At 46.5% G+C, this 13,108-nt stretch overlaps 1 protein-coding gene across 7 annotated transcripts in view; it reads right to left on the reverse strand.

Moving 5' to 3' along the window:
* Nucleotides 1–13,108, reverse strand: part of GNAQ (G protein subunit alpha q) — a 349,957-nt gene that overhangs the window by 13,089 nt on the left and 323,760 nt on the right. For all 7 annotated transcript variants that reach the window (XM_042911855.1, XM_042911857.1, XM_042911853.1 and 4 more), the window contains one exon: nt 3,540–3,693. In XM_042911855.1, coding sequence (XP_042767789.1) covers nt 3,540–3,693 — 154 coding nt within the window. The remainder of the gene's footprint in view (nt 1–3,539; nt 3,694–13,108) is intronic.

Below are 13,108 nucleotides of genomic sequence, written 5' to 3' on the forward strand. Positions count from 1 at the left end.
GAATAACAGGCATGCAAGTTGGTAAGGAAGAAGTTAAACCGTCACTATGTGTACACTGCATTTTTTAATAAAACCTTTATTGTTTTCATTTTTAGAGAGAGCAAGAGTATATGCATGGGAGAGGGACAGAGGGAGAGAGAGAATCCCAAGCTCGGATTCTCAGGACTCAGGGCTCGATCCCACGACCCTGGGATCGTGACTTGTGCTAAAACAAAAGTCAGTCGCTCAACCAGGTGCTCCTATACACTGTATTTCTTTACAGAGAAAACCCCGAAGACTTTACAAAAAACTACTAGAAGTCATAAGTAAAGTTTCAGGATACGAAATTAATACACAAAAGTTAGTTGCGTTTCTATACACTAATGACGTAGTAGCAGAAAGTGAAATGAAGAAAACAATCCTATTGACAGTTGAGCCCCAAATAAGAAAATACCCAGGAATAAAATGAACCAAGAAGGTGAAAGATCTGTACTCTGAAAACTATAAAACTGATGAAACAAACTGAAGATAACACAAACAAATGAAAAATTTTCCATGCCTATGGATTGGAAAAATTAGTATCATTAGAACATCCATACTACCCAGAGCAATTGACAGATTCCAGAAAATCCCTATCATAATACCAAGAGCATTTTTCACAGAAATAGTACAACCAATCCTCAAATTTGTATGGAACCACAAAAGACCCTGAATAGCCAAAGCAATCATGAGGAACAAGAACAAAGCTGCAGGTGTCACGATCCTAAATTTCAAGATCTACTACAAAACTGTAGTAATCACGGGGTGCCTGGGTGGCTCAGTCGGTTGAGCTTCCGACTTTGGCTCAGGTCACGATCTCACCATCTGTGAGTTCGAGCCCCGCGTCAGGCTCCGTGCTGACAGCTCAGAGACTGGAGCCTGCTTTGGATTCTGTGTCTCCCTCTCTCTCTGCCCCTCCCCCGCTCATGCTCTGTCTCTCTCTGTCTCAAAAATAAAATAAAACACTAAAAAAAAAAATTAAAAAAAAACTGTAGTAATCACAACACTATGGTACTAGCACAAAATCATATACATAGATCAATGGAATGGAGAGCCTAGAAATAAACCCATGCTTATATGATCAATTATTCTATGATGGAGGGGGCAAGAATACACAATGTGGAGAAGACAGTCTCTTTAATGAACGGTGCTGGGAAAACTGGACAGCTACATGAAAAATAATGAAACTGGACTACTTTCTTCCATCACATACAAAAATAAACTCAAAATGGACTGAAGACCTAAATGTGAGACCTAAAACCATAAAACAAATGATGTTTGATAAGGGTTGAATATCCAAAATATATAAAGAACTTACACAACTCAACACTAACAACACAGTTAATCTGATTAAAAGTGGACAGAGGACCCGAATAGACATTTTTCCAACAGGTACATAAAAATTAAAACCACACCGAGATATCACCTCACACTAGTCACAATGGGTAAAATAAAAACCCAAGGAACAAGTGTTGGCGACGATGTGGAGAAAAAGGAACCCTTGTGCTCTGTTGGTGGGAATACAGACTGGTGTAACCACTGTGGAAAACAGTACAGAAACTCCTCAAAAAAATTAAAAATAAAATTACCATATGATCCGTAATCCTGGCAACAGTGAAAACAATGTGAAGACACACATGCACACCTATGGTTATAGCAGTATTGTTTACAATAGCCAAGATACAGAAGGAATGTAAGTGTCCATCAATAGACAAATGGATAAGGGAGATGTGTGTGTGTGTGTGTGTGTGTGTGTGTGTGTGTGTGTGTACACACACACACACACACACACAGAGGAATACCATGCAGCCATAATAAAAGATGAGACATAATAAAAGACAAATGGATACATACACACACACACACACACACACACACAGAGGAATACCATGCAGCCATAATAAAAGATGAGACATAATAAAAGACAAAGGGATACACACACACACACACACACACACACACACACTCAGAGGAATACTATGCAGCCATAATAAAAGATGAGACAGTGCCATTGAGACAACATGGACGGACCTAGAGAGTATAATGCTAAGTGATGTAAGTCAGAGAGAGACAAATAGGATATGATTTAACTTGTATGGAATCTAAAGAACAAAACAAATGAATAAACAAAAGGGAGAAACAGACCCATAAATACTAAAAACTGATGGCTGCCAGAGAGCAGGCAGATGGGGGAGGTGGGGAAAATGACAAAAGGGGGGTGGGAGATTCAGGCTTCTAGCTGTGGAATGAGGTCCAGGGATCACAGGCGCAGCAAAGGGAACACAGTCAATGGTAGGGAAATACAGTCACCAATGCTGTATGGGGACAGATGGCAGCCACACTTGTGAGCACAGCACAACATACAGACTTGTCCAATCACTACGTTGTACACCTGAAACTAATGTAACGTTATGTGTCAACTATACTTCAATTAAAAGAGGGCCAGAGAGTAAATATTTTAGGTTTTGTGGACGAGTCTGTCACAGCTACTCAATTCTGCTGTTAAAAGCATAAAAACTGTGTGTAAATGAACGGGGTGTGGCTGTTTCAATAAAACTTTCTTTATAAAAACAGGTGGCAGGCCACAGTTTGCCACTCTTCATCTAGACTCCAGTATGTATGGGGAGATGTGCGTGTATCCTGTCATAAAAGCTCTTTCGGGCGGTGGCTGTGACTCTTTGACTTGTTTCAGAGTGGCTTGGTGTGGATGCATTTTGTTACCGGTCAACAAGTATTTCTCGGAATGGCTGGGTGTCCTATCTAGTCACTGACGATTTCACACTCTAGCTGGTAGGCAAGATCTGTTTATAAGGAGTGCTTATAAGTAAGGAAATAATGCAAAGCCATTGGTGTACTGATGTGGGTGTTATGGATTCTAAGCACTACAGGAAGAGTTCAAGGGGCTGGTGCCATCCCGAAGGATGATAGGATTGCATCAGGCCATGCAGCACCTTCCCCCCTCCTCCAAATAAATATTTGCTAACACTCGCCATGTGTCAGGTATCATGCTAAAATGTCGTACATATGTTATCTCTGTTAGAGCCTGTAAGACGACTGCATGAGTTTGGTCCTACTGTTCAGAGAAATTAAGTGACTTCATCATGGTTCTAGCAATACGAGGTGTCAAAACTTGGATGCCAACCTGGGTAGAGTGATTTCAGAGCATGGGTTCTTGTCACAAAACTGTGTTCTCTTTCCATAGAGAGGCAAGAGCCAGCTGTTGCCAAAAGAAAGAGCCAACTGTAATGATTGATACATGATTGGTCAAAACTGTGGGGCTGTTCCCTCTTCTGATACACTTATTTCAAAACATGTAAGTTGCTTTCTTTGGCTATAACTTTCAGCATTGTCAGGGAATTGAAACATTTCAGGTGGTTACGGGGCAAGGCCAACAATAATTTGTACTTCATCAATCACACATGCACAAGGCAGCAACAGTAAGCTGCTGCGTCAGCTCTTGCATTGCTTGGGGGGCAAGATGGATCCCCAGCTACTGGGCTGGCTGAAGAGCACTGACTTACCATCATATTCTGGGAAGTAGTCAACTAGGTGGGAATACATAATTTTCTCCTCTAGAAGATCTTTCTTGTTTAAGAATAGAATAACCGAGGAGTTCTGGAACCAGGGATATGTGATAATTGTTCTAAAGAGTGCTTTGCTTTCCTCCATTCGGTTCTGAAAAAAAAAAAAACCATCAGAAAAACAAGGCATGAATTATGTGATTACTCAATCTGTGAAGTGTTTGTTTTGGAAGTCCAACGCATCTTCTGTACGCATTCAACTCTTGTAGCCTAGGGCTGGACTGTAGTTGCTGTTATCAGGATTTACATGCAAAAGGTTCATGCCTTGCGTTGGCTCCTTTATTAAGTAAACTCTCTGGTTGACCAGCAGGTGACCAGCTCTTCCTCCCACAGACACACTCACCTCTAAGTCATTCCCCCCCCAGGTCACAGACAAAGGCAGATTTGGGAGGTCCTCCTTTCTCTGGGGATATAAAAGCCTTGGTGTATGAGAACACGTCTTCCTGGACACACAGGTGATTCTTTCCAGCCCCCTGATTTAGTGCTACGTGTGATGACCGAGTTTCTGGCAATGAAAACACCTGCCTGGGGTTGAGCCTCCCTCCACTGCTCACGGGGGGTGAAAATGCCCTCTAAGTCACCCAGCGACCTATGGGTGCCTGGTGGTTTAAGCCAAAGCATCCTATTCCCATGGCAGCCAGCTTGGTTCAGGCCCACATCACTTGGAACTACTTGTCTCTGCTTTTTTTTTTTTTTTTTTTTTTTTTTTCAACGTTTATTTATTTTTGGGACAGAGAGAGACAGAGCATGAACGGGGGAGGGACAGAGAGAGAGGGAGACACAGAATCGGAAACAGGCTCCAGGCTCTGAGCCATCAGCCCAGAGCCCGACGCGGGGCTCGAACTCACGGACCGCGAGATCGTGACCTGGCTGAAGTCGGACGCTTAACCGACTGCGCCACCCAGGCGCCCCATACTTGTCTCTGCTTTATGGTCATGAATTTACCTAAGCAGTTCAACGGGTCCCATCAACCCCAGGACTTTTTCTGGGAGCTCTGGAAGAGAGCGCCTTGATTTCATGGATGATGACTCAGGTAGCCTCGGGAATTTCGAGCAACCGTCTTGAAACAGAAAAAGAAACCAGGTCCTGCTCACCTGGTTTTAACTCCTTGGTCAAAGCATGCCTGAACTTGGTTCTGCCTCTGGATTTTCAGTAACATCAGCCAATTAGTATCCTTTGGTTTTTAAGCTAGTTCGAGCTGTGTTTTTTTGGTATATAAAATACTTGCACAGTTGATATATCTGGATACACCACCCTCCCAAATTTCTAAAAGGAGATGAATGAACAAATATTTCAGGGCTGACCATGAAGACTAGGAGTTCAAGCTGTTAGTATTTTCTCCTCAGAGTCTGCCTTCCTGATGTAGAAGGTTCCCTAAGTTTCCGAGCGCAGGGTTACAAAGGCCAAGCACACTCTTATGCATAACCCTTTGACTGTAGTTCCAGGAAATCTCCAGGAAACCCGGCTCACCAAGGAAAATTTTCTAGATCCTGAATATGTCTTGCTCTTTCCGTCAAGTGTGCCAATTCAAATCAAGTTGGAAAGACACGCTTTGCCAAAACAGATCTTTACCAACTCTTGTAAACCCCACGATCGCCAATTTCTTCAACCTTTAAACTTCATGCCTATTGAAATATTTAAAAATTTTTTTTTCAACGTTTTTTTATTTATTTTTGGGACAGAAAGAGACATAGCATGAACGGGGGAGGGGCAGAGAGAGAGGGAGACACAGAATCGGAAACAGGCTCCAGGCTCCGAGCCATCAGCCCAGAGCCTGACGCGGGGCTCAAACTCACGGACCGCGAGATCGTGACCTGGCTGAAGTCGGACGCTTAACCGACTGCGCCACCCAGGCGCCCCATGAAATATTTAAATACTGATGCACCACGGGTCTGATACAATGAAAGATGACGTCATGGCTCAAGGGGCAATGTTTATTTCACTACATATATTTCCCTTTTATATAAATTACATACATGTTTTCTAAAAACAGTATTTTTCTATCTATATGCCTTTTACTGATTACCATCACCAGTGGTAAAATTTAAAACCCTGGGAACAGTATTTACTGAGAAATGGTATCTCGGAGCCTGGGATTTTATAGGCTGAAAATTTCAGGACTGACGGATAGCAAAGGCCCTAATAAGAACTGAAAGAATTTTTAAAAAATCTAAAGAAGATTAATTCAATAGTGACATCTCTGATGCGAGAGTTACTTTTTTTTTTTTTTTTTTTTTTCCCTTAGAGCTAGAGAAAATCTAGACAGGCATACTGTGGTCCTTACAGAAGCCCTGTTTACAAGGTGGGTATGTGCACACTGGCATCAACCAGTGAGTCTCCATTAGAAATAGTTCTTATAGTTAGCATTCTCAGGAGGGAGGGGATGGAATCCCCAGGGACAGGCTCTCTTTGGGCCTTTCTGGTTGGAATCCTTCAAAGGCAAGGGGCTAGATGCTTTGAGAAGACAGGAAAAGGGAGGAGCGGTCCAGGGATCTAAGAGTTTCAAGACTGAACTGGCTGGAGCTCCCAGGCTCTGGGCGGAGTCTGCTGGGAGGGGACCCTGCACCAGCCTGCAGGATAGCGGCCAGGATAGTAGACCCAGCCCAGCGCCGTGTTCCAGAGATGCCTTGCCTAGATGGTCGTTCCTGTGCCCGGTGCAGCTGCACTCAGGGCCACTCTGGAAGCAGGGCCATTGATCGGGCTGCTTCCCTGAAGCTTTGCCTGTGCGTGCAGCTGGGGGCTGCTCTTTGCTACTTGGCTGGAGCTTCGGATTCAGGGAAAAGCTGCAGACCAACCAAGGGGGCAGCTGACCAGCAGCGTCAGTAACACTGTACCTTTGACTCGGGTCTACAAACTCCATCTCAGCACGGCCCCGGGAATCTGTGTTAACTCAGCCTCTGTGTGCAGGCTCAGCTCTGCGAAGCACGGGGCTGCAGAAAGCGCCTTCGCCTTGATGTATGTTACCAACAACCAGGGGACCCTGTTCAAACGTGGATTCTAGGGGCACCTTTGTGGCTCGGTCCATTAAGCACTGGACGTCGGCTCAGGCCCTGATCTCACGGTTCGTGAGATCGAGCCCCATGTTGGGTTCTGCGCTGACAACGCTGAGCCTGCTTGGGATTCTCGCTCTCTGCTCCTCCCCCACTGGCACTTTCTCTCTCTCAAAATAAATACAAACAAACAAACAAACAAACAAACAAACAAACGTGGATTCTGATTCAGCACAGGGTGAGGCCCGAGGTACTGCGTTTGCAGCAAGCTGCCAGGGGAGGCTGCTGGGATATGCACAGCACGCTGCTGGGGCTGCAAGGTGCAGAGGGCTTACAGAGGCAGGACAGCACCAGATTCCATTCTTGCAGCGAGAAGGGCAAGTCCTGTGATGGAAATCTAACCACGCCACCTTCATTCTTTTTATTCTTCCCAGTTAAGATCCAGACTTCACGCAGTAAGTTGCTTTTCGTTCATGGTGAAAATTCCTAATCTTCCCCCCTCCTCCGTGCCATGGGGGGGGGGTGCGGGGGTGGATATCTACAAATCTACACATCACAGCCCCTGGACTAAATCCTCAATGAACTAAAAGAGATTTGCATACATCCATGCTTCACAAGGCAGTGGAACCTGCAGAAGATGAGGCCTCATCCACTTCGTTCTGTGAACTGCAACCTGGGAGGGGACAGTGTGGGCCGGGAGGCTCGGTGGCACTAACTTTTTAGTGATTTGCTCGGGCCTGGGGTTGCAAGGAGGAGAACAAAACAGCAACATGGGAGGCCTGGGCAAGGCCGACGGGGAGAAACAGTGCGGTTTTGTTCACCTCTAAAGACGGGTTCAAAGGCAGTCTTGGGGGAGGGGCACGTCACACTCCCCTGCTCTTGGGGTCTTAACCGGCTGAGTCAAAAGGGACACTAGTAAAGGTTTTACTGTTCCAAACACGGGGCTCCTTGCTAACGGGGGGGCCTGGCCTAGGCCTAAGACCGAAAAAGACTCTGGACTTCCGGTCACCCCCACCCACTACTCCAAAGCTGAAAGCAAGTGTCCTTCCCAGTGAAGTGTAACCTGATGCAGGTGACAAAGCTGGAATGCAGGGAGCAAAGAGCGATGGGCCCACCAGGTCCTGCCTGGTCTCTGCAGCCCCACGGGGATGGGAAGAGACACCTGGGGACAGGCAATGAGTGCGCTCGGTGGCCGGTTGGTCTCTGTGCAGTCACCCTGACCAAAGTAAGTGTGGCCCAGACCACACTTGATATAGCGTCAAAGCGTTTCTCCAAAATTCAGATAGTGGAACCCTAACCCCTGACGTGACGCTTTTAGGAGGTGGAGCCTTTTGGAGCTGATTAGGTCACGAGAACTGAACTCTCGAGAATGCAATCCATGCCCTCGGAAAAGTAAAATCCTCACCCCTAATGTGATGATGTTAGGATGTGGGGCCAACAGGAGGTGAGTGGGATCAGTGCCCCTATAAGAGAGATGCTGGGGAGCTCCCTCACCCCTCTTGCCCTGTGAGGACACAGGGAGAAGACAGTCCTCTGTTAACCAGGGAGCAGGCCCTCACCAGACACCACAACTGCTCTCGCTTTGATCTTGGACCTCCCGGCCTCCGGGACTGATATCAACGGTTGTTGTTTATAAGCCATCCACCTGTGGTGTTTTGTTACCGGAGCCCAAAAGAGCTAAGACAATGCCGTTTGGGTGAGTTACTATTTCCCCCCTCCCTGCCCCCTCCGGGCTGGCACCCATCCAGGGGCGGAGTCTTAAACTGAAAAGCACTCACCCCTACCTGGGGCCCTGGGAGGACAGGCTACCGGATCCCCGCTTTGTAATCACAGGCAGCAAAGCGTGACCGCTGAGTGTCTTCTCTGCAAGATCATCCGCAAAATCCCTGTCCAAACCACCAGCCAGGGGTCTTACACGCCCAATCTTCAGTACTTCCAACTGATCCTCGAGAACCCCAGTCTCCAGAAAGTGCTGCTGTTTCACGCAAGCCCCCTGTTAACACGGGACTAACGCTGCCTCCAGGGAAAGGCCCTGAGGTCCTCATTCCGGCATTCACCACTTAGCACAGCCTGACCCTGCCGCTCATCTTCCGTCTGAACTGCTAGGCGAGTCCTCTTCTCCACAAAACCGGGCTCCATGTCATAGCGGTCACACAGGGGTGGCTGACCTGTGGCCGCTAATGCAGTCCTCACTCGTAATCCAAGGCCCAGACCAACAGGACTTGCCCCAAGAAATCCTTCCTGAGCTCCCCTGCCCCCTTGGATTGGCCTGCCACCCTCACCCCCGCACACACAATTCCTGGACACACACAGCATTTGCTAGAAGCTGGGAATGAAGGGGTGCTGGAGGGTGTACAAAGGGAGGAGGGATGGTGCGCGCGTGCTTACGGGTCCACGGGATGGGCCCGGAAGAGTGGCAAACGCAAGAGGTTAGGGTCACACGAGAAGGAAAGGTCTGGAGGAGCAAGACTTAAAAGCAAAGGCGGTTTTGAGTGGAATCTAGATGAAGGAGAGATTACTAGGAGGAAAGGGGAACAAAAGCAAAGCCCAGGAGAATTTGAACCCACGACCCTTGGAGAAGAGATTTGTGGGATTTCTGTAGGGAATACTTCACCAGAGCTTCCGATCTCTGTAACTTGGGCATGAAGAAGCTTCTCCTCCTTGAGAATGTGAAAAAGGTGTTCTCCTTGTTTGTATCTTAGGGTGGGGGCGGGGACGTTCCAAACACGCCAAGTTCTGTGAAGGACACGTGTGCCTGAGCCTCTGTCGCTCCTCAAACAACCTGCTGGGTCTGCAGTCCTGCTTGTTTTCTGTGTTGGCAGGTAGTAAAGTCCAACGGGAAACCCCAGAAGACAACTTAAGTGCAGCTTGCCGAGATGCAGTTATTTGCCTGGAGGTAGGAGTCACTGCTTTCCTTCTGGCTCAAGTACAAACCTCCCTTCCACTGAGGAAAAGGCCGGATCCAGGGGATGCGGCCCAAGAACCCAACAGGAAGCTGGCTTTCTTCGGGCTATGACCTGGCCCAAATCTCTGCATGAACAACTACCAGTGGGCCTGAAGGGACACGATTTCACGTCTGTAGCTTTGCGGTCCTGTTGCCCATGGAGAGCGGACGTTCTCTCAGTGGGCTATTGCTCTCCTCGCTTCCCCTCTGCCCAGCTGGCATCTCCCTTTGGCAAAAGTCAGCATCACACCAGAGGTCTGAACGCCCATTTCTAGAACGTCTGCAACTCCTGATTACTTGGCCAACACATCCATCTTCTTCCCATAAGATTCACTTATGTTTAAGACCCTTAACTCTTGCCCATGATACAAGCCATCCACCCGCCTGCCTCTCCCTGCTGGTAGTTTTCCCTCTTACCAATGGGTTGATAAACCACATTGATTTATATTCCCCATACAATCTAGAACGCAGATTTTAAACGCAAAACTAGATCACTGAAGATGTCAACCTACAGACTGTCGAATTGCCACTGAGGGATGATAGTCACCCATCAGTTCTCTCACCTGGCCCCCGAGGTACCGTGTACCCTGCAGAAATGGGGATGAACTCTCCAGCGCCCAGAGGAGCCCTTTGGTATCAGAGATACAGACCATCTGAGTGATCCACAAACACACTAATAAATGCCAGAAACTGGTCAGGTGACTATGATCCTGTGTTCATAACTTGTGTGCCCACTTCTGTGGTCCTTGAGCTTTCTGTGAAAAAGGCCAAAGCCAGACACTCGGCTTACAGGAGTGAGGCACAGATCTACAGAGCATGAAGATGTCTGCAATGTAACTGACTGTTCAGCTAAGGCGGGGGCGGGGGCCACACATTTATCGTGCTTCACAATATTTTTAAACCCGGATGTGCAGAGTTACAGGTTCAGACACCTGCTGGCCACACACCTACACTCCACTGTCATGCCCAGGAGCTCACGGGGCTTCTTTCCGTCTACTGGCACATGTTGGAACATGTGGAGCCCAGGGACCCTACCCTGGGGACCTTCTGACTGGCACCGTTTCTGCTTCTGAAATCGATCTGGAAAGGAGATCGTCACAATGTAGGACTTGATGCTTCAGGAATTCATACAACACTACGTTTTAAATATGGTTCTTCACTTTGAATTGCTCTGACGAGCGTCACTGTTTCTTCTCAGATGTAACTCATCTGAGAGTAAATTAGCCTTATTGAAGGTCACTATTTTAAACAAAACTAGTTTTAACACGATCCGTGATAATGTAAAATGTGAATTAAAACAATCATTTGTAGCTTATCAAATATTGCAACCCCCCTTTTTTTAAACAATGAATACTCTGAAAGATTAACATCTTTAACAAGGAATTAGGAAATGTTCTGTCAAGTATTTCATTGATACGTGTCAACTGGGTGTATACATGCAACAACTCAAAAGACAGGGACTCCAAAGCCTTATGAAAAAACATCTGCAAGCTGGTCCTCTGCATATTTCTTTCCTCCCTCGATGACGGAGGAAAAAGGTTGGTAGTTTGACTTTGTACCTGCAGCAGGATCATGTTGTTAGGTGTCCTATCTGATGTCAGTGCTACGAGAATTCAAAACACATTCTGTGCCAAGCTCCTGTTGTGGGGTGGGGGGTGAAGAGGGAAGGGCCAGAGCTGTGGGCTGGAGACCTCAGTTTGAAACATGGCTCTGCCTCCAATACTGGTATGACCTTGGACAACTGACTGGACCTCAGTTTCCTTATTATCTCCCAACGTTTGAGAGGACAGAAGGAGACAATGCGTGCCAAGTGCTTAGCCGTGACCCCGGCACACAATAGCTTGCAACGACGGCCACTATCAGAGACGGCAAAATTGCTACATAGGAACCTCTTGGGAAGGCGATTCGCTTACCTCAAATCCTTGGTCAAACTGTAAATCCACTGAAATCTTTCTATTCCCTGGAATTGCATGAAGTTATTCTAACCATGCTTTCAAATCCAGAAAAATGTGGTTTATAAGAAACTGAAAAATCATTCAGGTTTCTGCCAACTGCTGACTTAGAGAACGTTTCTTCCTAACATTGTCCGTACGTTAAAGGGGGAGTATCTTCAAAATGTTGAAAAATGTTCAATACCCTCAACCCCACCGCAAACCAAAAAAATGGATACAACATATTAACAGAACAGTTGGAATGACAAATAATGAAAGTCAGTGCCTGGCCTTCCTACTTCTGCTATCTAAATCAGATGACAGGAATAGAAATAATAAGGATACTAAGCACAGCCGGACAGATGTAACTTCCTCCATAATTTTCTTAGTCTTTGCAAATCTTTGCAAGTGATTATTTGAGATCCACTTCTGGCATACTCTCCAGGCTGGAAGACAGATCCTGAAGGTTTTAATATTGTAATTTGTGCCTGTGAGTCAAAGTAGTCTACCGCACAGGATGTTTAGAGAAGCAAAGAAAGAGAGTGCATTTGCTTGGTACCTCCTGGGCTGAGGTTTCCAGGTGATTAGATGGAGCTTGTGAATGAAGTGAAGTGATGGAAACCAGAGTGGGTGAAAGAGAGGGCAGAAAGAGACTCTGGAGGGAACGGTCAAGAGGCAGTCACACTCTCAGACTAAAGAGAACGCAGGGCCTCAACGTGGGCAAAAGCAAACACGACAAATGTTTAACCCCTCTGATGTGGAAGCCCATGGTCCTAGACACTGAGAAAAGATAAGAAAGTTCATCTAGTGACCAAGTAGCAAAGACTATTCCTTGCAAAGAATATTTTACAGCACGTTGATCTTTCTACTTATAATTACACTATGCTCCATTACCCTACTAATTTTATGCTTATGTGCCAGTGAGCCAATGTCTATCCTTGATTTATACACATAAATCCCTTCTCTTGTAATACCCCTCACTGACTGATGATTTCAATACTTAATGCCTTGAGTATTCACGTCATCGACTTTTCATTTCGTTGACCTTCCTCCTATCTTTCTTGTACTCCATCCACACGCAATAGCCTGTGTCACTGTCTTGGGGTGGTTCCACGAGCAGGTCAGGAGAGATCACCAATTCCTTGCTCTCTGACATGGTATCTCATGGCCAAAAGCAGCTGTCCTCCCATGCTTCTTAAAAATTGCTCTAGGGGCGCCTGGGTGGCTCAGTCGGTTAAGCGTCCGACTTCAGCTCTGGTGACGATCTCGCGGTCCGTGAGTTCGAGCCCCGCGTCAGGCTCTGGGCTGATGGCTCAGAGCCTGGAGCCTGCTTCCGATTCTGTGTCTCCCTCTCTCTCTGCCCCTCCCCCGTTCATGCTCTGTCTCTCTCTGTCTCAAAAATAAATAAAACGTTAAAAAAATTAAAAAAAAAAATTGCTCTATTATACCACAAACTTACATCACATAGGCTGTCACTTTCATTGTGACTCCTTGCCCCCTACTAAGTATCGAGGCACCAGATAATCTCCCTTAGCTGGTTCGTTGGGCATTTCTTCTGGCTTAAATCTCATGAAGATAAGTAACTCCCACATTTCAAACTTGCTTAAGCTGATGACTGTCATTTCTTTGTTTTTACTAGAGCTA

Source organism: Panthera leo, chromosome D4, assembly GCF_018350215.1.
Source record: "Panthera leo isolate Ple1 chromosome D4, P.leo_Ple1_pat1.1, whole genome shotgun sequence".
In the NCBI taxonomy this organism is placed as follows: domain Eukaryota; kingdom Metazoa; phylum Chordata; class Mammalia; order Carnivora; family Felidae; genus Panthera; species Panthera leo.